The 27,475-nt window shown below is 41.1% G+C and overlaps 2 protein-coding genes and 1 long non-coding RNA gene across 5 annotated transcripts in view; 1 reads left to right on the plus strand and 2 right to left on the minus strand.

Annotated features, from left to right (window-relative positions):
- Positions 1–161: 161 nt before the first annotated feature.
- LSM14A (LSM14A mRNA processing body assembly factor) lies at positions 162–20,668 on the minus strand. Of its 3 annotated transcripts, none has more exons than XM_052796130.1 (10): positions 20,264–20,668; positions 12,501–12,664; positions 10,947–11,079; positions 9,751–9,870; positions 7,706–7,882; positions 7,344–7,406; positions 6,461–6,640; positions 4,753–4,924; positions 3,644–3,872; positions 162–1,844 (listed from the first exon to the last, which is right to left on the minus strand). In XM_052796130.1, exons 1-10 carry the CDS (start codon positions 20,382–20,384, stop codon positions 1,821–1,823), a joined length of 1,383 nt encoding a protein of 460 aa, XP_052652090.1. In that variant the 5' UTR covers positions 20,385–20,668; the 3' UTR covers positions 162–1,820. The 3 variants fall into 3 exon arrangements, with proteins under 3 accessions (XP_052652090.1, XP_052652089.1, XP_052652091.1); XM_052796129.1 differs by having other exon boundaries at positions 9,751–9,873; XM_052796131.1 differs by lacking the exon at positions 7,344–7,406 and having other exon boundaries at positions 9,751–9,873.
- A 2,802-nt stretch (positions 20,669–23,470) lies between these two features.
- LOC128145662 (uncharacterized) lies at positions 23,471–26,096 on the minus strand. The gene is made up of 2 exons (XR_008236538.1): positions 25,975–26,096; positions 23,471–24,924 (listed from the first exon to the last, which is right to left on the minus strand). It is a non-coding gene; the product is annotated as an uncharacterized LOC128145662 (long non-coding RNA).
- An 87-nt stretch (positions 26,097–26,183) lies between these two features.
- The window catches only part of LOC128145451 (transcription initiation factor TFIID subunit 4-like), a 151,351-nt gene continuing 150,059 nt past the window's right edge, over positions 26,184–27,475 (plus strand). Inside the window, exon 1 of the mRNA XM_052795538.1 lies at positions 26,184–27,391. Within this exon, the coding sequence (XP_052651498.1) occupies positions 26,224–27,391 (1,168 nt within the window). The 5' untranslated portion in view covers positions 26,184–26,223. The remainder of the gene's footprint in view (positions 27,392–27,475) is intronic.

Raw genomic sequence — 27,475 nt, forward strand, 5'->3', positions numbered from 1 at the left:
AAGAGAAACCCTCACTTCCGCGGAGCACGGTACAGCGACGGCACGCCGCCCCGCCTGCCCCCCCCCCCGGCCCCCGGGGCGAGGACCGCAGCTCACCCCCCGGCAGCGCCCGTCCCGGGTATTTACAATTCATCGCGTTTAAATAAGCCTGGGACACCTCGTCGAGCATACATCGTTATTGCAACAGGACAGCACTTGCCTCTGTGGCTAAAAACCGCAGCGGGTGGGTGTTCAGAACCATGATTTGTGGATCCCGAAAGGCATTGTTGTTAACATGCAAAAAACATTACTAAACAATATTATCTAACTTCTACGGTTGCCAAATACTTGACCTTAATAAGGAAACCAATTACAAAATACTTCCTTGTAGTGCTATACAAAAGTTATAAAATTAAGATTCTATCAACCACTTTTAAATATTCCAATTTTCCAACAGTGCAGTTTCCCACATCTTTATCACCACTGAACATTTTGAAGTAAAAAAAAAAAAAAAATCAGCAAATTAGATCAAAATGTTTTAATCTTTGGATCCCTTTTTTCCTGTGGCCTTCATATACATATCCAGACACAAATGACCAGGTTCCTATTTCAGCATATCAAAAAGTTGTAACTAGTCATTCAGAATTGGCAAAAAAAGTCCATACTATGTCATTTGTGACTTCGCGGTCTTAGAACCAGAGCCTTAATGTCTCCAAGCTATGGTCTATCAAAACGCAAACAACTTCAAACACTAAGAATTCTTTAAATTGCTTATGTCTACAGGTATTACAACAAAGTTAACATTTCAAGAATTGACAAATGGAGACGTAATTTTGTCCCAGGCATTCCAAGAGAATCATAAAACTCATGTGCCTGGTTCATTATTAAAAAAAGTTAATATTTATCACTAAGTAAAATTAATTGCAAATTTTGACATATGAAAATTTCTTTTCTCCTTATTTGAAAATACCTCCTTAATTTGGTCAAATCCTGTGATATGCCAGAAACTACAAAATCAAATTCCTGCAGGAGAAGTGAAGAGTGTATCCAGTTCCATGTAATGGAAGAATGTTTTCAAATCTTCATTATAGTCCAAATATAAAAATCAAACCTGTAAGCCTGAAAAGCTGCTAAAGAAAAAAAACCCAACTAATTCAGTGTTCTTCAGCATATCAACTTTTGCAATAACACAGTATGTTTGCCGACTTAAAAATGTTTATTCTTTAAAAAATTAGTTGCTTTTTATACAGCTATACAAAGTTCGTAATGTTTCTTTGGCAATGGGATATAATGGAATTTTACAACTATATAAAAAGTTTCCTTTGCCTAAGAAACAGTATTTACTGTGTGTACATATTTGACTGACAAAGCAAGTTTCCTACTGTCCAGCACCCTAGTTGATAAAAGTACAACTATCTCAAAAGGGATATTACAGGATTTCCAAAAAACAACCTTCAGTGGATCAAAACACTCACAGTATCGACGGCCTTCTGCATACAATTGTCCTTACAACTTGAAGCAATTATCAAATACAGTCTAGTAATAAGAAAAATCCTTTCAGTGATGAAAAAATACTTAAACTCCATCGAAGTACTGCTTTATAATTAACTATACATAAGAAATTACTTATCCTTCTGTCTCAAATATATTTAATGCTCACTGTTTTCAAAGATGGCCATTTTTCAAAAGTAACTGCATTACACCCCTTTGAAATTAAATAGTTAAATCCCAGTGCTGGTGACAAGTATACAGCAAATTAACTTCATTCTTTGCAGAGATTGAAACTAATTCTCTGGATCAAGAAGATCTAGACGTTCACCCGGTTTCAGCTTTCTTGTAGACTATGCAGCAACTTTGTTGTCTTTCTAGAGGGAACAACAGTAGAACGTTAAAATTGATTTTCCAAAACAAAAATCACAAATTAATCTGGGCAACAGCACTGGGAGAAGATGCGCTGTGATAGCTACTTCCCATCTTCTGCAATCAGAAAGGAGACCTCCCTGTGTCATCAGGTTATAGCATCTGGTCAAAACATCCTCGGTCTGGCACATGCTGAGGCAGCTCATCACTTTGACTAAATGTGTGGCACAAATCCTCTGTCTTTACACCACCTCCTACTTATCTGGAAGGCTGTGAAATTCTTTCATTCAGAAATTCACATCTTTGACCTTCAACCCCTCATTTCAATTCATGCTCAGCTACCAATCACAGGACTAATTCTTGCAAACTAATGAAGGAATAACTGAGGGACAGTCAGAAGTCTTCTGTGATGAGAAAAGGGTACCCCCCTCCTTTTTTTTTAAAATTAAGAGTATTTAAATCTTCAAACAGATAACAAAGATTCTGTGTTGAAAAACTCTAACTGCTCATGCAGTAAACTACCAAAAAAAGTTCTTCTGTCCCAGTCAGAATTGTAAAAGCCTGTATTTACTTGCACCAATCTGGTTAATTATATTTGTTACTGATTCTAAACAGTACGCCAGTATTATTTCTGCTCCTGAACAAGCTAACGTTCATGTTGAATATACTTAATGCCAAGAAAAATGGCTTGCACTGAAATTATTAAAAGATTTTGGTTTTGCAAGCAACTGAGCTCTGCACCTAAGATATCACTAGCACAGAATACATCACTAACAGCTAGGGCTGACAACTTTGTCCTTCCTCTGAATGGCTGGTAGGAAGAAGGGTTAAGATCTTCAACAGGAAACAGAGAAATGGATGTCTTAATAGTGTTGCAAAAGCAACAAATTGCGTAACTATACCATAAAGGAAGATTCTGCTTTTTAGCCATCATAGGTCTTGCGGGACACATTACTATTTCTATGCTTGCGTGATTATGAAAGCATGATTGTACATCAGGTTACTTCAGTTAGCAGACTTACATGGTGGCTTGTGCATAATGCTTAAAGGAACTTTAAACTTCATTAATATTTAACTAAAGTAGCAGTACTTATTTTATTCTTTTAAAAACACTTCCTCTATGGGAAGGACAAGGGTGTTTTCTTTTGATGCTTTCATGCCCTATCTCCCACAGTTCCTTTTTACTGAATGACTTGCTGAAAAAAGCCAATCCTGCCTTAGCTTTCCCAACAGCTATTGGATATAATTATGTAAAGTTATAATTAAACAAAGAAAGAAAAAAAAAAAAAAAAAGGTTTGTAACAGGACCTTACAAAACTCAAAGATTTTTTTATCTTCCTTTTTGCAAAGGGTCATCACTATGCTTCAGTAACTTCAATTACTTTATTTTAGGGGTTATATAGGATCTTAGAAGTCTATAGGCTTTGTGCCAACTCATTCACAAAGAATTCAAAAAAGGTTGTTGCACAGTAGAACCAAGTTAAATTACTCCCCTCTCAATCTTTAAATTTTAAAATATTGCTTAGAAAAATCCTTTTACTTCTCCCCCCCCCATTCCAGCTATAGAACAAATATTTAGGGCATGTGAAGAAAGATAGCTTTTAGTTTTGGTTGCTGTCAATAGTCAAATGATGCTATAGCTAAAATTTCAGCATTAATGGACTTTCGATTAAGTAGCTCAGAGTACCTGCAAAATACTATTCAAGAAATTCTAGTTCAACATCAAATCTAAAAGCTGGAGTTTTTTTACCACTAGTTTCCAAGAACAGTGGATCAGGTCATAGTAACATTAAATGTATTTTACCCTATATTCAAAGTCAGCAAACTCCCTGCCTCCACGACCTCCTCTGAATCCACCACGAAATCCTCGGGGGGCAGTGAAGCCACCTCTTCCACCTCCTCTTCCTCTTCCACCTCGGAACCCAATCCCCCCTCTGCCTCTGTACCCTCCACGGCCACGATTGGGACGCAGTGGTATTCCAAAGGTCTCTGCATTTAATCTTCTTTCCTCAGCCCAAGTGGGTCGCCGTTCTCTGCCACACAAAAGGAACAAGAATTGTTTTAAAACACACTTCAGAAGGAAGACTGCCTGGCTTAGAATAGCCAGAAAGCCCACGAAATGAAAAATGATACATTAATCACATTGTAAACCTCCACATTATCCCTTTCTGCAAGAATCTAGGTGTCTGCCACAATTCATTTAACTCAACAAAAAAGGATGTGTTACAGTATCATTAATTATACATTAATAATGCCGTAACTTTCCCATACAGAAAGTACACAGTCTGTATCCTCTGCACACCATCATATAATAAAATAAATAAATGAACACTGCCTGCAACTTAAAACAAGAAACAGAAAGTAGGAGTTTGCAGTTATAGATGTTATTTTATCTAGCTGTCAGTACAACAAAACAATCCCCCCACTGTAATTCAAAATAGGTCAGCAAACCACATCATCTTCTCTTATAAAAAGGCAACAGCAAAAGATAAGCTTTAATTTTCCTGACATGCTATCTTCCCATTCAAACAACACTACTGTTATGTAATCTGCTTAGAAACCATTACCAAAGCACAGTCATAATTGATTTAACTAAAGTGGTAATTTAGTAGCAAAACAAAACAAAAACCCCCCACTTCAGTAAATCTGGAAAGGAGGTTCTAGAGTATGTACACTAAGTTCTAGAAGCATGGCTCTAAAACAACATTTAAAAATGTCTTCCTATTAATGTACCACACTTGCCCACAAAGAAATTTTGTGCTTCACATTCCTGTTTTATTTTTGCTCACTGCATGTGGAAATAAGCTTTACTCACTTTCGATTCAGAGTTGACTGTAATGAGTAATGCTGACACTACTTTATGACATAAACATGCATTAAGTAGGCTAACAAGCTTCCCCTTGCAGGCCATACCGATTGTCATCGCAGGAGATGTTATCAAAGAAGGATTTGGTTTTGTCATAGTAGCAGTTAGGGCCAAGTGGATCTTCCTCATCTGCATTCCCTTCGCTATTTTGGGTATCAACACCTGAGTCACCTTTGTCTTCTCCATTTACAGGCTTCTCTGGTTTCTCAAGTTTATCTTCTGGAAAATAAAAGTAAACAGAAGCCTTTCAGACCATCATACTAAACAAAACCATCACTGTTAACTTATTCCCAGACAGACACACACAAACTATACTGAATGCTCAAAAAATACAAAAACTGCTCCAAAATTTAACGTGGAAGTCAAATCATTTGACACATAAATTAGGATGTTTTGCTGCTGCTGTCTGGAGGTTTGATATCCTCTATATTCCCTGTGGGTTTAATTAAGAAAAAAACCCTGTGGTAGAACGAATTTGATAGCCGTCTATTTTCTAACCTCCTACCTACCTCCTTTCCAGACTTAAAAACTTCAGTCATTCCTCATAAAAGCCATTCCATGTTTTTGCTCATCCCTGTTGCCCTTCTCCTTTGTCTTTTGGCTTTGCTGTTATCTCCTTTGAGACAGAAGGCCAGCATTCAAGATATTATGCCATGAACTGACTTTATGATATACTTCTTTCCTAATAATGCCTGAAGTTGAAATTACTGTTTTGACTGCTACTGAAAAAGCAGCTGATGGTTCAACAGAACTAGCTATTACAGTCTTAAAGTCTCATTCCTAAATGCTTACAGCTTAAATCTCATGATGCTGTGCATAAACTTCATATAACCAGCTCAACCTTTCCACAACATACACACACACACACACAAAAATTACCACTGTCTCATAAAATATTTCTATAGCTCCTTATGGTTAGCTTTCCCTTTCCTCTTTACTATTCTGAAAAAAATCAGTATCAACAGCAAACTGTCAACTCATTTCAAAATGATCCAGAAAAAGAGGCAAGCACCAAAGAACAAATCCTATGGGACTCGACTGGTGGTTTTTCTCTACACTGAAATCTGACCATTTATTCCTACCTTTTGTTTCCCAGCTTTTAGCCAATCATTTACTGAAACAGGGAACGCCCTATTTTAACCTGTAACAATTTTGTCCAAAAACAGTAACAGCAGTGTAACGAACAGGTGGCTGGTCACAAGAGAATGAGGTAATTAAAACAGAAGCCTGCTAGAAAACAAAAGTAAAGTGCTGGCAGTATGGATTTGAACTACTCCTGCGTTCCTTTGGAAAAGGGCAAAAGGAAAGAAATGCTAGAAACTTTCCTAAATTGAAACTCTCGTGCATCCTCCAGCAAAGTTCTGATCCCAAACTCATATTTTTGTGATTGCTTTTGGTCTATTAATAATTGAAAATATAAAATAAGGGTTTTCTTTTATTGCATCTTTTAAAAGTAAACTCACACTACTGGGACTTCCACTCAAGTAATCTGCATTTTTAAACCAACAGACTTGTTAGAACATGATATATGATATTTGCTAGTTAAAATTCCTTCAAAACTCAAATATTGACCCAAATATTTAACTAAATAGATGATCCCAGTTTAATACTTTACTGATTTTTTTAGTTTTTTCTTTTAAATGACTGCAAACAAGACTTAGTAGGATATGCTTTTTAAAAGCTGTTCTCCAAGGTAGGACTAAAACAGCAAGACACATTTTTTCCATGCTCAAATCTAGAGCAAAAATGGTTTACCTTTTAGTTTAAGTTTATTATGAAATTCTCTATCAATTTCCTCCTTGTTGAATTGTGCATTTGCACTTTCAAAGTCAAAGTCCTTCTCAAACTTCATTGGACCATCCCTCCTAATACCAAATCTTCCTCGGCCCCCTCTGTGACCTCCACGGCCTCTCCGTGCTGACGGTCCACCTGGAACTGAAAAGAGGGAAATTCTGTTTCGTTTCGTTTTGTGGATTGGTTTTTCTTTGAGGGTGGTGGTTGTTGGTTTTTTGGGTGATTTTTTTTGCTCTGTTTTGTTTTTTAGTTCCTGGGATAACAGGTTGGGATTTCATGCATCCTCTTCCTGCATTTCTGTTGTTAAAAGTCCTATTGGGGCAGCTTGTAATTTTTAAATTCACTTACAATAATTACAACAGTGACACAGAAAGCATAATAGTACTAAACTTGTGTACTAAAAGATTTTCTGGAAGTCATTAAAAGTTTTTGGAAGAAGAGTTACAATGTTAGTAGTTTTTCAGTGAAGTATTTTCATAGAAAGGTAACAGGTTTTATTTCATGCTATTGTGTTTATAAATCTATGAATACTGCTTGGTTTTGCATTTTTATTCAAATTGCTTAAAATAGAGCAGCCAGAAAAGACTTTTCTCTTTAATGTTGACTTTCTGTCCTTGTATTATTCTGGCCCAATGCAAAGTTACTGTTACCCACTAGAAACAATTATGTGAAAGCATTCTGAATACGTAAAGTATTACTGTAATCTGAACTGCAAGATTTCTGGATGTTCCAAACAAAGTCCTAGCACTTTGCAAACTACACACAATGCTGTATTTTAGCAGACTTTTAAAAAACTTAATGAAGTCTGAAAACAATGATAACTATTTCTCAAAACAAGATTTACCAATTTGTCGTTTGTTTTCATTTCTGAGTTCATTTTCTGATCTTGAAACCTTGTGTGCTTCAGCTAAAGTTGGAAATAAAAAAATTATTTGTTTATCCAATTAGGTATTTTTGATCATACTTTTGTATATAGTTATATAGTTCCGATTTCAAAAAAATCCAAACCTATAAAAGTAAACCACAAGTCAAAAGAAAAATTCAGAATATATGCTTGAGTTTAAAAAGAAATATATATATTCCAGGTCTCTGCTGGCCAGTCTATCAGTAGTGGACAGCAGGAAAATTCCTACACATTACCCTTAAAAAGAGCATTTCATGTATGTATGGAAGAAAATAAGCTGTATGACAATTATCCAAAGCTACCTCGTCTGTGCTCTTGATTCTCTAACGATTTTTGGCTAGCAGACACCAAAGGTCTGGCTGGTACAGGACTCCTCCTCCCAACTGGTGCTGGAGTAGCCAAGTGGGCTGAAGCTGTTTGTACTGCTTGTTCCATGGTGGGGCTCCTTCTCAAATGATCTATCTGAGGGCTTGAACGACCTGGGAAAAAGACAAAACAAAACCGAAACCCAAAGAGTTATTTCTCACCTACAACTTTGAGTTACTCGTCTGAACCAATCTAGACTGACAGGTTTATCTGCCTTACCAGTCAAGACAGCTGTGTCCAAAGAAGAAATAAATATTTCTGCACCCTCAGATCCACTAATCCAGAATGAAGGATATTTAGCAATTCCCCTTCCCCTAGTCCAAAAGAAAAAAATGGGTAGGACAATTAATCCCTACCAACACATCTGTGATGTGCATTTAGCTGTGGAATGAAATTTTTTGATTGATTGGAGGTGAAAATACTCTTTCTGCCTCCCTGGAAAGCCAAGTGGAAAGTGACTGCTCCCAAAGGCAGAGATACAGTTACGATACTGAAGTTTCATTTCATCTAGTGCACTCTGTTGTATGATCACCACAAAATAAACGAACAGTGATGGCTAGTGCCAGGCATAATGCAGATGGAGCAATGAAAGCTTCCCCACAAAGTTCTGTTCATACATTTCAATTTGCAGCATGAGTGACTGGAGCCAGACGCGTGTTTAGAACAGAGACATTTGATCTGGCCAGACAAGTTTATGACACCATATAGGTAAATCTACTAAGAAATTAGAGTAAGACTCAAGTCCCAGTAAGTAAAAGAAAAGAATAATGTCGTATTCCATAAAAAAGCTAACCAAAAGGAAAAAAAAAAAAAGAAAAAGAAAAAAGAAACCAAACAAACACCACAAAAAAAACCCCAAACCCAACCATACCACACTTAAAAACTACAAAGATGACAAATATTTTTAAAAGCAAACACATACACAGCAAAAGCTTGTTGGTGCCCCACAGGAAATTTTGTGGCAGAATATATGTTCATCCAGAGAGTATGTCATAAATTAACCCAAGAATCATACAGGTTTTAATTTCATCTACAGAAAACCAAGCTACTCTTTCAACAGAGAAACAGTAAATGCTCAGAATACTTTTTCCCCTTCAATTAATGCAACAAAGTAGAACCTATATTTGGTAATCCGCTCAACTAATCCTAGACAGAAGTCCTAACTGGTATACAAATCTCAACTAGATTTTAGGAAAAAAACCTGTTTGCTGTAAACGTTTTGCCTTTAACACTGCATAACCTTAAAAATAGCATTAGGAATATATCCTAGCACACACTTTTACTTGTAGCAGTAGAGTGGAAGAGCAGGAAATAACGCCTTTTGGATTTTGAAGAGCAATCTTAACACATTTGCATGAAAAGTGAGGGTGAAGGTGCTCAACATTTAGTTTCTTTTTTCTTTGCCACTGAAAAAGCATCAAGAATTTCCTTTTTGCTTCCACTTTCTTTTTCTAATATTATACAAACTACCCATACAGTTTCCATTACTATTAGGCTGACTTAACTGTCCTGTCACCATCTCTACAGGCAATCAGGTCTGCTGTTAATATTTTTTGTGTAAATATGCATAAACAAAAAAACACCATTAGGAATAAAGATTTAAAATTGTAGGCTGAAAGACTTCACAATTCAAATCAGCATGAAGTATCTTGAGTTTTGTCATGCTATCAATAAAACTAGATAGTGAATTTCCATATACACCTATTTGCTAACTTTATTAAACTGAAATAAGTCCTACTCCTCAATATAGATGCTTTAAGGGTAACAACAAATGTGTTGCTAACAGTTACCTGTGCAGCACGCCAAAATGTAAGAAAACACATTTAAAGAGCAAGTACAAAGACTCTCAGTGCTTTCTGGTTTTAACACCAAGTGTTTTCATGACAGAATTTAGCTGTTCGGTTAGCATTTCTGGCAACCATCTAAGTCACACAGGCACAATTGGTCAAAAAAGATCAAAGAGCTACTCTGGAAGATTTACCTTGAGACATCTGTGGTTTTAGTGATCTTGCATCTGTTGTAAATGCAGAACCAACTGCAGTGTTTTGGGACATGCTAGTACTGGCTGAAGAGTCTGTTCCAAAAGATGTTAAAGAACCTCCTGCTTTGAAAGAAACAATATAGTTGTAAAACCTGGTTTAGACTTTTTTCTGTATTTTTTTTTTAAATAGCACTAAATGATTAGTGAAGCCATATTAACCAGTTATTCTAGGATACACATGAGTTTGACCTTCCCATGCACTTCAAGTTTAATGTAATGTATGTATTTGTAGTGAGTTTGTAAGACAGTAATATCTTGATGCTTTTTATCTAAAAAAAAAAAAAAAAAAGAATACTGCTAACTTTAGTATCACAAGTATTAACATAACATAGTCATGACAGCATCTCACCGAGTAATAAACAAATGTTATTGGTATGTACTTCTACTTAACATCTTTTAAACAAAAATATGACTGTCACATCTTATTAACTGATATCAACTTACGGCCAATTCTACAGCCCTCCTTTCACATGGGTAACATTTTTAGTACCAGTTGCTGTAACAGTTACAAGAATGTAAGTTCCTATGTGAAAAACTAAAAGGCGAAATAAAAAACTTTAAGGGAGAAGTGAAAGTTGGATGGTGAGTCTCAGAGAGCATCTGCAGTATAAAGGAGCAACTAACCCATGCAGCTCACAAATACTTAAAGCATGTACTTTGTGCCACGCTAACACCTCATGAATAGCTAGAGGACTGTGCTGGCACACAGACTGTTGAACGATCCAAACTCTTGGTTAAGGCACACACCACTTGGTCAACCTGGGATACCAGACGTCGACAGCACAGCTATGGGGCTTTTGTGGAGGAGCTGCCTCTACCACTTGTGAAATATAAAGAATATATGATGAATATAATGATTATATACAAAATAGAATGAATTAATGAATACAGGAACCTTTCCCCCCTTGTCCCTCTGAGACAGGGTGTTTAGTTCTCAATCACAATTGCTTTGATTTGAGCTGCAAAGACTATGAAGAACTCTACTTTTGAGCTAAACTGTGGAACTGATACAGACTGAAGACTCTAGATCTGCCCTTAGGATAAGATGTTGATGGCATATAAGCATCGATTACTGTCTATGCACACACATGCAACCTCACTTATAGGAAAACAGCAAATAATAAAAATGAACATACCAACTCCAACAGCACCAAACTGCTGCCCCACCAGCGGGCTTGGACTAAACTGACTGTATGCAGGCATTCTGCCAAAAGGACCATAGGACCCCACAGATTGGAATGAAGATGTAGTCGAAGATCCTAGTGAAGACTAAAGACAAAACACACTTGCAGAAATTAATGTTTACACAAAAAGTAGGAAATAGTTCTGCAAGGCAAGAAATGCAGAAACTCTAAAACTATTTGTTAAATTTACCCTAACACCACCACCGTGGCTAATATGTATGCAAGACCTTAACATTCAGAAAGTTGCTTCTTTCAGTATCAAGAATTTAGCAGCTTTAACACAGAAGCAAAGACAGCACAAAACCAATGAATTACACACATTACTCTGCATGAAAATTCAAATCAGTTAGCAGAAAATATTTTTACAGGTACGTGTACAGTTTAGAAAGTACTTTTACCCTTCTGATATCACAAACTTGTGACAACAGTACCATAAAATTTTACAATCTTTTCCCTAGAACCTCACATACCGGATTCTTTTGTCAAAGATGTGTATAAGCTTTTGTTAGCAAACTTGGGAAATTTATCTTTTTCCCTGAAAATTCAAAAACCACATGAACAATGAAAGACCCAAACATAACAGAGGAGAGTGGGGTTATTGCTATTATTGGGGTTAGCAGTAGTGCAATTTCACAGCTCTCAACTACCATTGACAGAAGGAGTTGCACCAAATTTAGCAAAAGACCCTAGAGGATTGCAAGGGTTCTTTATAAGGAAGTATCAAGAATTTTATCTTATGGAACACTTAAACATTAGAAACTTAAAGACTTCCATGGAATTATCAAATTCCATTTGAACCTAGAACTTCCATCTTGCTCTCAGGGATGATTTTAAGACACCCCACAAGCACAAATCAACAAGCCAACAAATTTCAGAGATCAAAAATAACTACCACTGTCAGCCCATTTACTACAAAATAACAGGTTAATTAACCCTGAAGGCTTCAAGCTGTAATTTGCTTTCCCTTCAGCAACCAAGTATTCCCATTTCAAATAACTGCCCTTTAGTATGAAGCCTTTTTAAAAACACATAGCTAGATGAAACACTTTTAAAGTCATAGTCAGCCAAAAAAAAAGTTGAACATTAAAATCCAAAAGAAAACAAAAACAAACAAATGAAAAAAATCACTAATTATTTGGAGAGGTTTCAGCATCTACTCCATTTGACTTATACCAAGTCTGATCTCTCCAAGTAGTCTTGCATGCATGTCCTCCTAAGCCAAATACCTTTCAAACAAGGCAGCAAGGTCTACCAAAAGTCATTAGTTGTTTTTGGAAAACTGGCAGCTTTGGCATTCAGTGCATTGTGCTTGAGTCAGATTTCAGTCTTGATTTTCACAGTTAAAGACACAATTCAAAAGAGGAAAATCTTTCCAGAGTTCTTTACATTGGGTTGTGAACTTTACAGCAACAAACGTTTTAATTTTTAAACACTCGGCTAGAGAGCACTTAAAGCTACCAGGTTATCTCTTCAGCAACAAACATCTAAAAATATGTTTTGACTTACCTGAACAATAGCAGGGTCCTGTGGCAAAGAACACTGAGGCTTTGGTGGCTCACAGACAGTTAGGTCTTTAATGTCACTGCCACGGAATATAATATACTCAAAGACTTCATCACGAGGTGGTATAGGTCTATCAGTTGGTCTATCTTCTGTACCGAAGGAGCGAACTGCAAAATTGGGAAGGAAGAAAAAAAAATAAACACATCCCACATTCAACAAAAAGGTTTCAAATATACTGCAGAGACCAGCAGCTTTAAATAAAAGAATAAAATTTTGTTGAGCAAAAAAACTTATTAGATAGGCAGCATATTCTTCGCCATTATCAACTGCTCAGACATAAACAAGTAATTTGATCTTACAAATTTCAGTTAAAAAAAATCAAGTAGAAAGACACCTCTTCTGTTCCTTACAGAGACATCACTTACGCCATCACTCACATGTTGAATATTTCGACTGTTTTGTGAGGATAAGGGGAAGCAGCAAAGCAGTTTTTTGCTGAGTTAACACTTTTAGGACATTATAGCAAGAGGAACACCAACAAAAGCTGGTCAGTCAGTCCTGTGAATCAAGGACTACATGAGTTTACATACTTCATATTCTGCACATGCAAATCAGGCAAAAGAAAAGCTAATACTACTAGAAACTAGAATATTAAAAATTGCTGAAAACAAAGTATTTCTCAATAGATTCAAGGTCTGAGTCAAGATTTAAATAAAAATTAGGAATTCCGTGGTATGTATATACAATTTTCACTAAGCAAAATGCATTCTTCTTGCTGGTGTAAGGTTCATATGATCTCTGTCAAATTAAGTAAACTCACTGGGGCATAACTATCTTCCTAAGTAGGCCTGCATAGTGTGCAGCATACCAAGACATTAAATTTATTTGTATGTACTTAGCTGAATTCCAACAGCTTTCAGTTTGCATAGTGATGAAGCTCATCATGCTTTTCCCTTTGCACTACATATCACTACCACTGGATAGCATCACTTTACTTTCACTACCCTCTCAAAGACTTTTCCTCACCTTAAGACTGCCAACCCTATGTGAATATAAAGTGAAACAAACAAACAAACAAAACCTGAAGAGAGGTCTCCACAAGCTAGAGTTTTGTAAGCAAAAACTAAACAACAAATTGAAACCGGAGAAGAAAAAAAAAACCCAAAACCCATGACAATCAAATCCTACTGAACATCAACTTGCAGCAGCTTTAACAATCCCCCACGACTGTCTCTGCTCTAGCCTTTTAAGAGGTTTTTGTTTGCGTTGTAAGGTACTACAGGTTATGCTGAGAAAACATCCGTATTTTGCTTTAATTTACCAGAATTAGTTTTCTCTCCATTTTCAGATGCATCAACAATTTGGAGACATCATTAGGCACTTATTTGCAGCCATAAAACCATTAGTCAAGAAAATCAGTTTCCTGTAGAGCTGTATAAGGTGATACTGAGTCATTTCTCATGCTGCACCAACCATCTTCCATCACTGTTGCTTCTCCTAGTATCGCATAAACAGAGCTTAAGAGTCAAGTATTACAAATCTTTCTGAGAAGCATAAGTCAGGAGTAAAGAGATCAACTCCACACTACAATGAAAAATAACATTAAGTGGTTACAATTATTTTGTTCATTCTTATATCATCTACTGAACTGAATTTAATCAACTTTTCTATTTCTGTGCATCTGAAAGTCTGCTCTGAATGGTACTATAAAATGTAAGCGTTGTAAAAAGGCATGTACTGTTAAGTGAATTTCAATCTTTGTTATAAGATAAATCTGTCTTTTCTTCTTCCACTACTATCTGAAGCTGAAGAATTTGCAGAAATTACAGTAATATGCAATAGCTTAACAATGTTATCAACTGATAATGTGCATTACTGTAGCTCACTCTTGCTTTTTATTCATCAGGTTTTTCTATTTCCCTGTCTTGACTGAGGATCCACCTTCACTTTCTGGCCATCTTACACTCTACTTATTACATAACTAATGAATTATAATTTGGCCCTTCATTCCATCATTTGACCTGCTGTCTTGATAAGTAAAACCAACGTTGATTTTGTATTGGTTCTCTCTATCCCACACTGAAATAGTTGCTCTAGTAGCTGCTTTGTCTACAAAGGTGCACAAAAATGGCCAGAGTGTGACAAGTAAGTTACTGAAGTATTTTACTTTCTAGCTAAAGTGAAGGAACTAAGCAGTAGCAACACCACAAAAAAGGGTAGTAAACTGAGGATCACATCTCACCTTTACATAGAAATAAAAATCTGATGAACTATCGAAGAAATCTGCTTTGAAAGTACTCAAGTAAGAGCTATGCTGCATGGATAAGTATTTTACTATTAACACCAACATCACATGGCACATATAGGAACAGTTTTAACACCTGCCAACTACCTTTCTCCATCCTAAACCAACCAAAAAAGCGAACCACCTAACTTTCACCTAATGACATCTCAAAAGAGGTAAAAGGATTTTACTGTACATCAAGAAGAATTTGTCTATCATAAAATTCCAAAAACATCAAAAAGAAGTATTTTCAATACCAAAAATTAGAATTAATCTTTAAGAGATTCAGCTGTCTATGCAACACATGAAGACACTGATAAGGTTGTCAATGGTTTTGCAATAAAACACATCAAGAGTTGCTACTAAGAGTTTGGGTTTTTTCTCTACCTCTAGCCTGCTCCAAAGCAAACTGGTTTTAGTACAACTTTCTGCAAAATACACAGACAATTTCATTCAATGAAGATAGCTCTGCTGGAGAGGAGTAAGCAAACTCCTCTGATTTGGGGTTCAACCTTCCCCTCTAACCCCAAAGCAACACGAAAAACCATCCCCAAGTCTAATTTCCTTCCAAAGCAAGGAACCAGAACTGCATGTGCGGTGATCTAAGAAAGCAGTTTAAGGTAACGCCTGCTTAATGTTTTTGCAGTGTCTATCCCAACTACGTCCTTCAGATAGTGGTATAACATAAAGAGTTGAATGTTACTTTCAATATTTTGCAAAGGGATAGCTATCTTTACAGTTTTTTCTTTCCTAGCTTGGATTAGGATTTAAAATAATCTGAGCTCATTAAAGGAAAAAGTCTAGTATTAAAGGTGGCCAGTACAATAGGATTTTAGAAAGAAACAGCTGTTACCATAGTTTTGCGTAATCAGAAATACTAAGTTGCCAGAGTATCAAAACCACAAGGTATTGGAGCAGCAGCAGTCTTACAGCTCTATCCAGCTGTCTCTCATGGTACTTCCTCAGACTATACATCCTTCCTCCAGAACAGGGTGCAGTGGTTCATAGATAGCAAAATACTGAAGAGTGAGAGCAAATGAAAATAAGCATGTGAAAGAGAATGTAATCTTATAACACTTACCAGGACTATGGTAAATCCATTTTATCTTACCTTGTCAATTTAAGTGTGTTTTTTTGTTTTGTTTCATGGGGTTTTTTTTCTTTAATAAGTTAAACTGGCCTAGGGACTTGCAAACAAAAAGGCAACCATCACATGTCAAAAGCAAACTTATTTTTTGTCAGTGTAAATACACACAATTAAGTAGAAAGAAACTAACACTGTTGAGCCTAACAGGATTCATGTATGTGACTTTATGCCCAAGTAGCTTCACCAATTTCATATATTGTCCTGCAAACAAATTTGTGTACAGATTTTGACTGACTTCAATGTTACTACTACATTATATTTTAATGCATATTACTATATTATGCTACTATAGCATCCAAGGAAAAAATTGCAACTTTCCCTATCAGTTAACGGAAATGATTACCTGTTGATTAACACAGAAAAATACTGTGTTAATCAGAACCCAAGCTGTATCTTCTACTAGCAAAAGAGGACTCTGTTCCCATATAATGTGAGTTATTGCAAATAGGTAGTTCAGTCACTGTACACAGTACTGACACAATCTTATCAGCCTTACTTCATATGTAACATACATACACATAACCAGTCTTTCCCCACTCTTAAGGCACCCATGAGAAGCATGACGACTAAAATGAGACCACCGCTACAAGAACAAGTCATTTCAATTGCCATCTCTGCAAAACATCACAACCCTTTCCCTCTAAACATGCTTAAGATACCTGCACACCACATTACAGGAAAAGTATTAATGTGAAGGAGCCAGCTTGTGGCAGGCTTTTATCTTCAGAACAATTAATTCAGTCTGCATTCCCTTACTCATAGGGATGGTGAGTTCACAGGGAGATAGATATGAGGGAAGTAGCTAGGAGTGGGCTTTGAAAAGAGGAATTTTTCTGCTGTGACATGCTATGTACAGGGTTGGTTTGGCACACATGCCCTAAACCTCAAGACACAGAGGGAGCATGTCACTTAACTGACTAAAAAATAACATCACAAAAACTTGATAAAAATTTAACCCTTCCCTTTCTTGCTCCCACCCCTGAACTGTAAGAAATGCTCAAGTTTTTACAAGAATTTAACTTTCTTCTGTCTACGTTTCTGAGTCTTTCACCCAATTAATACTGTATAAAAGTCTAAAAGAAAGGGAAGTTTTCTCTTTCATGTCATTTCCCTTCAGTCATTAGACTATGGCAAACACTATCACAGATAGTTGAAAATGCCAGAAATGCTGGACATTTAACTACTTCTTAAATTACTGAAAGCTATTTCGTTAATATCTATTAATTATAATGATTCCAAATGCAACTCTCAATGGTCCAGCTGTTAAGTGAAAACTGGTGCATTATACCAGAGAGAAAGTATACAATTTTCTGTTTCTTATACTTGCATGCCTAAGGATTCCCTACTGTTGGCAGAGAACAAAGCCTTTTCTGACCCAATATGGTTGTTCTTACACAGCTTACCTACATTAAAAATCTCTCTCTCTAAATCAGTGCCTTGAAATAGAAAGACATTATGTATTACTAGCATGAAAGACCACATCTAGTTTTTAATGCCACAACATGTAAGATTAAGCACAATCCGTCGTGATTATTCTGTAATCGCCCCAGGTAGAGCAGCAATCACTTTACAGCAAGAATATTTTACTCCTAATCGTGGCTTGCAAACACTCTATTCTTAAATTGGTTGGACTTAATGATGTTTAAAAAATTAAGTATGAATTAGAAGTATGAGCAAGAAGGACATTCCAAGTTAGCAATCCAAAAAATCTTATTTTCTTATTTCTGTCTAAAACCCCAGAAGATTTAAGATAAATGAAGGCATTCCACACGTACAACTTAATGAGATTAATCTCAGACTTCAGTTTAGCGCACAGAAGTCCTACTGTTTGGCAAATCTGTAGTTATTCAAGAACAGATTCCACCTCTACTTCTGCACTTTATGTCACAAACAATTTCAGTGATTTCAGTTGGGAAATGGATAATGATAAGCCACCCTGCACTCAACCCAGGTAACAGTCACACGAAACCAGCTACATAGCAGAGCAACTGAAGGCATCCAGTCATCTTTTGGGGCTTTTTTTGTCTCTTTCTGACAGAAAATTTGACATTTGTGGTAGAGATCCACGGTAAACAGTTCTGGTTTGAATTCTGGGCTCACCACAGGAAGAAGAGCTAACTACTGGCTGATCAACATATTTACATCTATAGAGAGTTCAGAAGGAAGATCTGCTTCTTTCACATACAGACCTGGCCATAATTAACCACACATGTCACCTTACATATATGCTATCATACCACATTCACATGACCTAAGCCATCATTTATTCAGAAACTGGAATACTCCAGAGTTGAGCATTTTGTTCATAAGCACAGTGAACTGTTTTACAGTCTAATACAGTTGTTATCAACTTCCAGATTAATCTCAAGATTTTTGGTTCCAGGTGGCCTAGAAATACTGGTTTATTCTCTTCTCAATCATGACACTATATTACAAAACACACACTCTTCAGCTAACTCAGCCAAGTTTTATTAAAGCAAATTTAATGGTTTAGATTTACATTTCTGATGAGAGCTATGAGAAGAGAGCAGATTAGATTTGGAACTGTAGTTTGATCTATCTTAAATATATACACTTTGGCAGATGTCCCATACCATGACTTAACCACTCTTGAGAAGTCATGCAAAATTGGCTGGGTCAGCACTAAATCTGTCTAATTTAGGGCAAGACTATCACAAGCTCCTCAAGGATGGGATTCTTGTAAGTGCTTTTGTACAAACCTTAACAATCACAGCATGCAACTGGAATTTCTCAACATTTATTTTTAATCACAGTGCTCATCTTTTTCTCATATAAACAAATACTAGCTGTCCCTTTTAAAGAGATAATGCAATTCCAGCAAGGTAGTTTAACCCAAAGTGATCTATTTCTTAAATAGTAATTGTCGGGGGGGGGGGGCGGGGAGAAGATGAGGACCTTAAAGTGACAAGACACACAAACAAGAATTGCCACAAAGGCCAATGCAAGATGAAAGCAAACAAACTGCTGCATGGTATCAACTTCACAGACCGACTATGACACACACCAACTATGTAAAATGTAACAGACTGTCATTATACTAGAATGCTATACCTATCGTATCAAACAGGAACTGAGGTTCGGAATACTCTCAGTCCCAAATACTTAATTTACACAAGGGGCAATTTTTCCCTTTACCTAATGGTGGGATAAACTCTCTGCTTTTACATATGCATTTAGATTATTTAGCAAGACTTTACAGAGGCAAGAAGTGTAAAGTAAAATACCATTGAGTTTTGCAGAACCTATTATAAAGAAGTTATTAAAAATTCTGACTTAATGTTTTACCTGAATCTTATACATTCACTGCCATGCCTAATACACTTGTGTTGAGAGTACATTATCATGCACAAGAAGCAGCAAAGACCTTTGGATGCCCAGTTTCAAAGACCCTCTTTTTTACTCGCCAGTCTCTCTTCTCAGTAACACATCTTCCTAACTTTCTTATACATACACACACACATTTTCCTCTGCTCAGTACATTCTCACGCCAGTGTCTGTACCCAATTTTGATTTACACAGTGCCATACAGCTACCTCCGAACTGAAGAGCTCACGACCAGCTGCCTCTCTGATAACACAGCACTCACAGAACCCCCTTTAGACCCGAGCTGTCTCCTACCCCAGGATGCAGAAGAGTTCAGTCGTCCGCGGCCCTGCACCCTGTAGGTCTGGAATTCTTACGATGCAAAGAAATCCTCCTTCCAGCCTCCCCCTCCAACTCCCTTTCGCGCACTAACTCCGGACCACTTCCACCGCTAAGGGCTTCATAATTTTACTCTATTCAGGACCCCTCTGAGCAGCCCCTAGCTAGGTAACTAACGTTCCTAGCTCCTTTTCGCGACGGCCCCTCCGCCGCCGCTCCGAGCTTTCCATACCCCCGCCCGGAGCCGGGGGAGCAGCCCGCGCGGCGGGAGCAGGGGCCTCCGCAGCGCCGTCGCTCTCCCAACCCCTTGCTCACTTCCACCTCTGCCGTGAAGCGTCGCGGCTCGCCACAGCCCCGCCGCAGACGCTCCCGTCTGGGAGGATGGCGGGAGGACGCGCCTCCGGCCGAAACTGCGCGGGCTCTTCCCAAAGCTCCGCCAAGCGCCCTCGCAGCTGCTACTGGGCCCTCGCAGGCTGTAGGCCTCCCCCTCGCACCCCGGGCCTCCTCTTCGTCACAACGCCAGGGACGACTCTGCCGCGGTTTCAGGTTCTTGCTCGATCCCCGACGGTCCCCAGGCCGCCGCACGCACCGCGGTCCCGCTCCCCTCCCGCTCCCTCCCCGAGGCGCTGCTGGGTCGCCAGGGCCCAGCCCTCTGCTCCGCTAGGTCCTTACCCTTGGCTAGCGCCACAGTGGAGTTTTCGGTGTCGATGGTGTACAGGATCCCTTCATAGCGGATCTCGGCCTTGGAGATAAGGCTGATCTTGCTCCCGATGTAGGGCGTCCCCCCGCTCATGGTGCTGGCTCCTCGGTCAGGGACACCCCCCCGCCTCCTCCCCTGCCGAGCGCTCCTGAAGCCGGGCACGAGCAACTAAGCGAGCCCGGCTCACAGTCGTAGTAGGCGCTCTACTCCTCCCGCTTCGAGCCCGACCTTGCGCCGATCCCCCAGCGACGGCTTTCCCTGCGCAGACTCCCTCAGCACACCCCGCACCAAAAGCACCCTGAAGCTCCCAACATGGCCGCTGCCTTCATCTTCCCTCAGAGCCGCCCCCCTTCACTCCAGCCGCGAAATGGATGCCGGGAGTGGGAGTGATCTCGCGAGAACGGGCGGCCGGGGGCGGGCCGGTGGCCGCTGAGGGGAGGGGGCGGCCATTTGGGCCGCCCGGGAAATTAATTAACTTAGCGCTCTAGCGCGTTCCCGCCTCGCGTGTGGAGCGCGGCTTCCCCGGCGGCGGCTCGCACGGCAGGTTGGGCTCGGCTGTGCCTCGTCGCGCTTTCCCTGCTTGGCCTAAGGGTGCTGTGCGGAGCCGGATCGGGGCTGTGCGGGGCCTGCGGCTCCCCGGCTCCCCGTCCCCGGGCTCCCGCCCAGCGCGCCGGGAGTTTGAGCTCGCAGCTTGGAAACCCCACCCCTGCCGTAGCCTGTGAACACCGGGGGATGTGAAAGTAGGTTTGGTGATGTGGGGTTTTCGGGTTTTTTTGAGAGAGGTCCAAGCCACCTATCACTGAATGCTAAATTCTTGTGATCCTTAATAAGCAACTTAGAATCCGGTCACGCGGAGAGCTGCAAAAGTCTAGATGATAACTAACTAGCTCATATTTCAAGGGGGATTCCGTTTTACTCAGTTGGCAGAGCGTTGAGATAGTCAGATCTTGCCAAGCAACACTAAGCAATGCAACTGTTGATGAAATATTGACTAAAGTGTGGAATTAATGCTGAAAAAATACCCTTTTAGTACAAGTAAGGACGAAAAAAAAATATCGTGATTTTGAGATTGCACCTAACTTGCACACCTTATGTAAAAATCATAAATGAGGCTTCCTGTTGGAGGCTTTGCCTGTTAAAACATGATCCTGCCTCGGGCCCCTCTTTTTCTATTTGCAGCCTAGAAAATTACGTGCAGCAAAAACTAACTTCTGGAAAGGGTACTTAATAGCTTTTGTTGCTGCAACTGGACACTACTATGTTGCAAAGATTCAGCAAGTATTTTGTTCAGAATAGGGCTTTGAAACACAATAGCAAGCCAGATTTTTCTGCAAGGGCCTGCATGTTTCTAAATGGGAGCCATACTAGACTTCTGGAAACTTTATGCCCAAGTTCAACTGACTGTAAAGTCATGGAGGACTTCAGTGCCCAGGGAGCTTTACTGTGATGTGCTTCTAGCATGTCCTGGACTACCTGAAAGATTTGGAACAAAGTTTTTCCGTTAATGAATGGACATACATGACCATATTAAGTCCTTGGGAGACCACTGTTGAAAATCAGCATTTGTAACTCAGCTCAAAGCAAGCTACTGTTCAGAAAAGTAACAGCAGAGAGGGAGTCTTCCTGACCACTAGAGATTGGTCTGTGGCTGCTTCTCAACTGTGGCAAAATGACATCTGTGGGAGGAGGTGGAGAGCCTAAGAACAATCTAGAGGATTAGCTACAGTCTATATTACATGGTTTTCCTGCTCCTGCCTCCTTCCAGAAGGAGATGCATCAGCTTCAGATATGGATGGGGCTTGGAAAAGGTTAAAAAGCTTTGGAGGAGGCTGCAGGGAAGATCAGGAACCTGGTTGATGAAGAGAAAGGACACCATGAGGGGAAGGAGGAAGGGCTGTATCAGGGAGGCCTGGGATACTGACATAAGAGGACAGAGAAGGGGAAGAGGAATACCTTGAATTACAACCACTTGCCCCGAAGACCCATGTGGTTTTGTTTCTGGCCAACTTCTAAGTTTTCCCTCATCTGCCTCTCTCAGAATTGTAGTTGAAGACTCCCATTTATAGAATTAGGGTTTCAAGGTTGTGTGGTGGAACGTGAAATAGAAATGGACATTTTTTTGAGCTTGGGACAAAGTAGATGAGCACTTCAGGAGACAATTCAAGCGAAAAACTGCCAGAGTTTGCTTTTAGGTGTTAACACTTGCAAAGTTTCTGAAAGAGAGATGTTGGCCAGAATGAATAAATGAAAAAAGCTAGGAATAGAAAAGTATCCCCTTGAAAAACATTTTACGGGTTAAATTGGAACCTTCTTGATGTCAAGTTTTCCCAAGCCTCTCCATCAAGTCCTGTCTAGGTGAGCACAGACAAGTGTTTACAATTACAATTAACTTTGAAATAAAAGCACCTAAATTTCTATAAGCTATATATAAAAAAAATAATCCCATTGCAACTGAAATACACAAAACTAAATTTAGACATATTTCTAGAACAGCTGTTGGTTAGTCTAGCCGTCTTTGTGCTTTCCAATTTGTGGAATTTATCATTTCCAATTCACACTTAAAATCAGCAGTTGAAAGAATATTTTTATAGCGTAAAGTGAATTTCAATTACATATGTAAAGAGTTCTGTAAATTCATTTTAAGAAGTTATCTGAAAATCTTATCTAAACCTGGTAGGTACCATTTTAATGTTAATTTTAAACTTACGATAGTTAAATTGTGTATTTGAATGCACTGAAAGTGCGTATTTGAAAGAAACCCATGTCACATACTAGAAAAATAGTGCTCCTTTCTAAGTGCTTTCACTTCTCTAGATGACAAAAAGATAGTTGTCTATGTCAACTGTTATTACTCCCTGCAGCTTAACATGGCAGTGGTACTTCTATTATGTAGTGAGTTATTAATGAAAAACTTTGTCTGGAAACAGGGCACAGGGTTTAACAGTGTCGATAAGTGAACAGCAGCTTAACAAATTTGTGGTGGATTTTCTTTCACAGGCAATTTTAAAACCATGTTTGGAAGTTAACTTTCCTAATAGACGTTCTCTATTTCAAACAAAATATAATCCAGGAAAGATTGCATTTTAAGAGATCAGATGAGATGATCACAGTGGTCTCTGATTTTTTTTTTTCCCTTCTATACATATTTAAGTTCTAAAAATGAAAGAGCAACAAACATGTTCAGAAATATGTTTTTTATGATGAAAAGCATGTAAATATTTGAAAAAGATTTTTGTAATAAAAGAATGAATACAAAAGTTCACAGAGATTCTGTACTTTACTAAAAGTCTCATTCCCTACGTAAAAGCGCAAGCCCAAAGCCAGTTTCATCAACAAGTTTGTATACATTCTTATGTATGTCATCACTTCTTGACTTGAAAGGAGTCCAATGCGAATCAGTATACATCATGTTTTATTAAATAAAATATTCTATTATACTTCCTTATTCTGTATGTTTATATATATAAAATGGCTCAATTAAGAAGAGGTGAGTGGGAAGAAATATTAATTCATGTTTCACAGATTACCCACCCACAAATGTACTTTAAAACTGTAATTAAAAGTAGGTAATTTTTAAAGTTTTGAAACCTGTCTTATAAATCATGACTTGCCATTTTTTCCTTCTGCTGGGAAGATTACTTTTTATCTTCTAAAGTTACAAAGCAATAAAGTTTTCCTCCCGGGTGGCTTTTATGGAGACACACAGTTTAATGGCATAGTGTTAGAAAAATGTATACTAAAACTTTTTTCATAGTCAGGACTAGTTGCAGAATCATATGTCTAACTTTCTCTTCTCTTATAAAAACTGTGGAGGTAGTGGTACGCAAATGAAGTCCACGATCAGGGCAAATAAGTGAAGGAAGCATGGAATCTTCTCTAATAAAATTAGTAAAATGTACTCTTAACAAAGTAATATCGGATACATTCTGATATTTTTCTAACCCAAATGAATATTCTTTATTTTTGTGCAATAGCAAGTTGAGTAATAGGTGACTATGTTTTAATTAAATTTCCAGGTAGAAACATTTGTTAAAAGTCCAAATTTAATTCAGCTGTAGCATTCCATAAAAGCAATAGTCGATTTGCTAAGCAAATTTTTGATGTATAGATCTCCTGCTTACACTTAATACTGTTTTTCATAAGCACTGCTGTGCTTTCACATTCACTTACTGCACAGTCTCCCATTTACACATCCTGACCACACCTTTGGGCCTTTGGTACTTCTATGGGCCACTTTATTTAAGAAATACACACTGGTTTAATTTCAGGAGACAGTTAAACTTCTCCTAATTAAACTGGTGCAACCTATTTTTAATGCATTTTAAAAGTGGTTTATTTTGATTCATCATAAACCTGCTCCTAAAGGTATAAACAGACAATCAGGAAAAACTACCCTAAATAAAAATGTAACCTACATTGAGAGGAAATGGATGGTAACAAACCAGTTATTAGCAGTTTAGTCTTGTGACTCAAGCAAGTCATATAAGGTATGACTTAACAGATTGAGTCTGGGAATGGAGAAGGGTTGTGTGCATGCGCGCACTTGTGAGCCTTTCACTCGTTTCCATCGGTGCATCATGCAGTTGAAGGTGGGTTATTCACCGATGCTCCTTTTTCAGTTTTGTGGAAAATCCTGAAAAAGCACAAAATGAAGAATGAGTCACCATTTCAGGCCACAGAGCAGGAGCTTAAATACATCCAAGTTTGCAGGCGTCCATGCTATTGCAGGCCAGGAAGACAGATAATGGAAGCCAAGCTGCTTTCTCCTGGCAGTGTCACAAATCCATGGTGGTTAGCACTTGCGTGCAAGAACAGATGCAGTGAACTGTGGGCAACGGTTATTCGTAGGGGGAAAATTACTTATTTTGAAGGTCCCATCAAAGAAACTGCCCTGTCATTAGTCAAAGAAATGATGATTTGGGGGCACTGTCTTTAAGTGGCATTTCTGAATGCGTGAGGCACGCATGGATGGGAAAAGGGCGTCCAGGAACACAATGGCAGAAGTGTTAGTAACCACCTCAAATTTCCTGTGGGGATGCTGAGAGAGCACAGTATATCAGAGCAGCTGCTGTGATGATGCCAAGAATCTTATTTTTGGTTTACAAGCCTTCTGTTAAGTGTCCACGTTAGGAAATTGTACTCCTGCAACCATTCTTGCCTAGGTAAAGCAGTAACTTTGGACATAAACGTCTAAAACTCTGAAGCAAACAGAGCAGTGCCCTGCTGAGTGCAGGTACTCTGCGTGCACCTTGGGATGTCAGACAGCTTCAGCAGCACTTGAAGTTCCCTCCTTTGAAGGACTCGGCGTGTACGGCAGCGGAGCCGCTACAGCCGACTGCACGCTTGCTTTCGGTTCGCCCTAAGCGCCGAGAACACTGCGCTGGCTGGCTGCAGCTACCCTCGCAGGGTGCTACCGGGGGAAGGCGAAGAGCGCGGTCGCGGCAGCTTCGCTACCGAAAGGTAACGCGATTGTAGGACACTTCAGTTCCCAACCTGCAAGCTCACAACCCTCCGCAGCAGGGCTGCAGGCCTTCTCCACGCCTCAAACCTCCCTGCCAGAAGTCCCTACAGACACGATTAATGGCAGGCTCTTGCCTGGACACGCTGTCGCCCCTCGCCTTCCCGAGGCGGCCGGCGAGCAGCCCACCGCCCTCTCCCTCACGCCCCCGGCCCTCGCCCTCACCAATGGCCGGGGTCCGTTCCCGGACCCTGCCGGCCCGCGTCCGCAGCAGCGCTGCGGACCTCACCGGTTCGGGACGCAGACGGGCCCAGCCCCGGGGCCAGCGAGGACGCCGCCGCACTCGCCGGCGGGGCGCTCTGCCCCCGCCCCCGCGGCGGGGGAGGAGGAAGCCGGCCCCTCCCAGAATGCCTCGCGTGCGGCACAGGCCGGCGCGCTTGCGCGCTGCGCGGCCGGCTCCCAGCTCAGCGCAAGATGGCGGCGGGCGCCTCGGACCCCCTGGAAGAGATGCTGCTCTTCTCCGAGGAGGTGGACGAGAAGGCGGTCAGCGACCTGGTGGGCTCCTTGGAATCGCAGCTGGCCGGCGGCCGGGGCTCCGCCGAGGCGCCCCAGCCCAGGACCTCCGCCCCGTCCCAGCAGCAGCAGCAGCAGCAGCAGCAGCCGCAGCAGCAGCAGCACCAGGGGAGCCTAGCGGGGGGCAGCAGCCCCGTCCGGCAGCAGCAAGGGCATCCCGCGCCTCCTCCCGCTCCCGGGGCAGAGGAGGCGGCGGGGTGCCCCGGAGCCGCGGAGAGCCGAGCCCCTGCCCAGGGGCCGCTCCCGTCCCCCCCGGCGGCGGCAGCGGCGGCGGCGGCAGCGGCGGCGGCAGGGAGGGGAGTGAGTGTAAACAGTAGTAGTGTGCAGCAATCACATGGAGCGGCTCTCCTCGGCGGCGGCGGCGGTAGCCCCGCCGCGCCCGCCGCCCCTGCCCCGCCGCAGCCCGCTGCCCCCCCGCCCGCCGGCGCCCCTGCCCAGCCTGTCAACAACCATGTGGCTGCCGGCGCCGCTGCCCGGGACGCGGGGAGCCCCAGCCCCGGCGGCAGCCCGCCCGCCGCCGACAGCGCGCCGCCGCAGCGCGCCCAGACGGCGGCCGCCGCGGGGGGGAGCGGGACCCCGGCGGGGGGCGGCGGGCCGGCGGGAGCGGCGGAGGGCGCCGCCGCCGCCGCCGCGCCGCTCCCCGGCGAGGCGGCGCCCAACGGGGAGGGCGCCGGGGGCCGGCCGGCGGCAGTCCCACCAGTCAGCAGCCACGGCAGAGCCGACGCCGCCACAGCACAGACCAAGCCCGCGCACGGCCCGCTCCCCGCAGTAAACGCACTCAGTAACTCCGCCAGCCCCGCGGCCGTCCCGCCGGGACAGGGCTCGGTCGCCAACTGCGCCCCGCCGGCCCCCGCCGCCGCGGCCCCCGGCGCCGCGCCCAAGCCGGCGGTCAGCGCCGCGGGCGTCGCCAAGGCGGGCGCTGCCCTCCCCGTCGCCCCCGCGGCCCCCCAGGCCCTGTCGCCCAGGCCGGCGCTGGGCGCTGCCCCCAGGATCGTGGCCCCCCAGCTGATCGTGAGGCCGCCTCAGCAGACCACCATCCAGCTGCCCCCCGGCTTCACTATCCCGCCCGGTAAGTGGAACGCAGCCGTCGCGGGCTCGCCGCTCTTTCTAACCCTTTCTTCTTGGCCGAGGGATTTTTTGTGTGTGTGTGTGT

The sequence above is a fragment of the Harpia harpyja genome, chromosome 9, assembly GCF_026419915.1.
Source record: "Harpia harpyja isolate bHarHar1 chromosome 9, bHarHar1 primary haplotype, whole genome shotgun sequence".
Classification (NCBI taxonomy): domain Eukaryota; kingdom Metazoa; phylum Chordata; class Aves; order Accipitriformes; family Accipitridae; genus Harpia; species Harpia harpyja.

Bases quoted from the DNA above. Each gene is read 5' to 3' on its own strand.
- LSM14A (XM_052796129.1), bottom strand. From the start codon at position 20,384: ATGAGCGGGGGGACGCCCTACATCGGGAGCAAGATCAGCCTTATCTCC. The intron at 7,883-9,750 runs GTAAATCTTCCA...TCTTTTTCCCAG, and splicing joins AAAACCACAGATGTCTCAAG to GTCGTTCAAGCCCTCAGATA. The intron at 4,925-6,460 runs GTAAACCATTTT...TTTATTTTCCAG, and splicing joins TAATAAACTTAAACTAAAAG to AAGATAAACTTGAGAAACCA.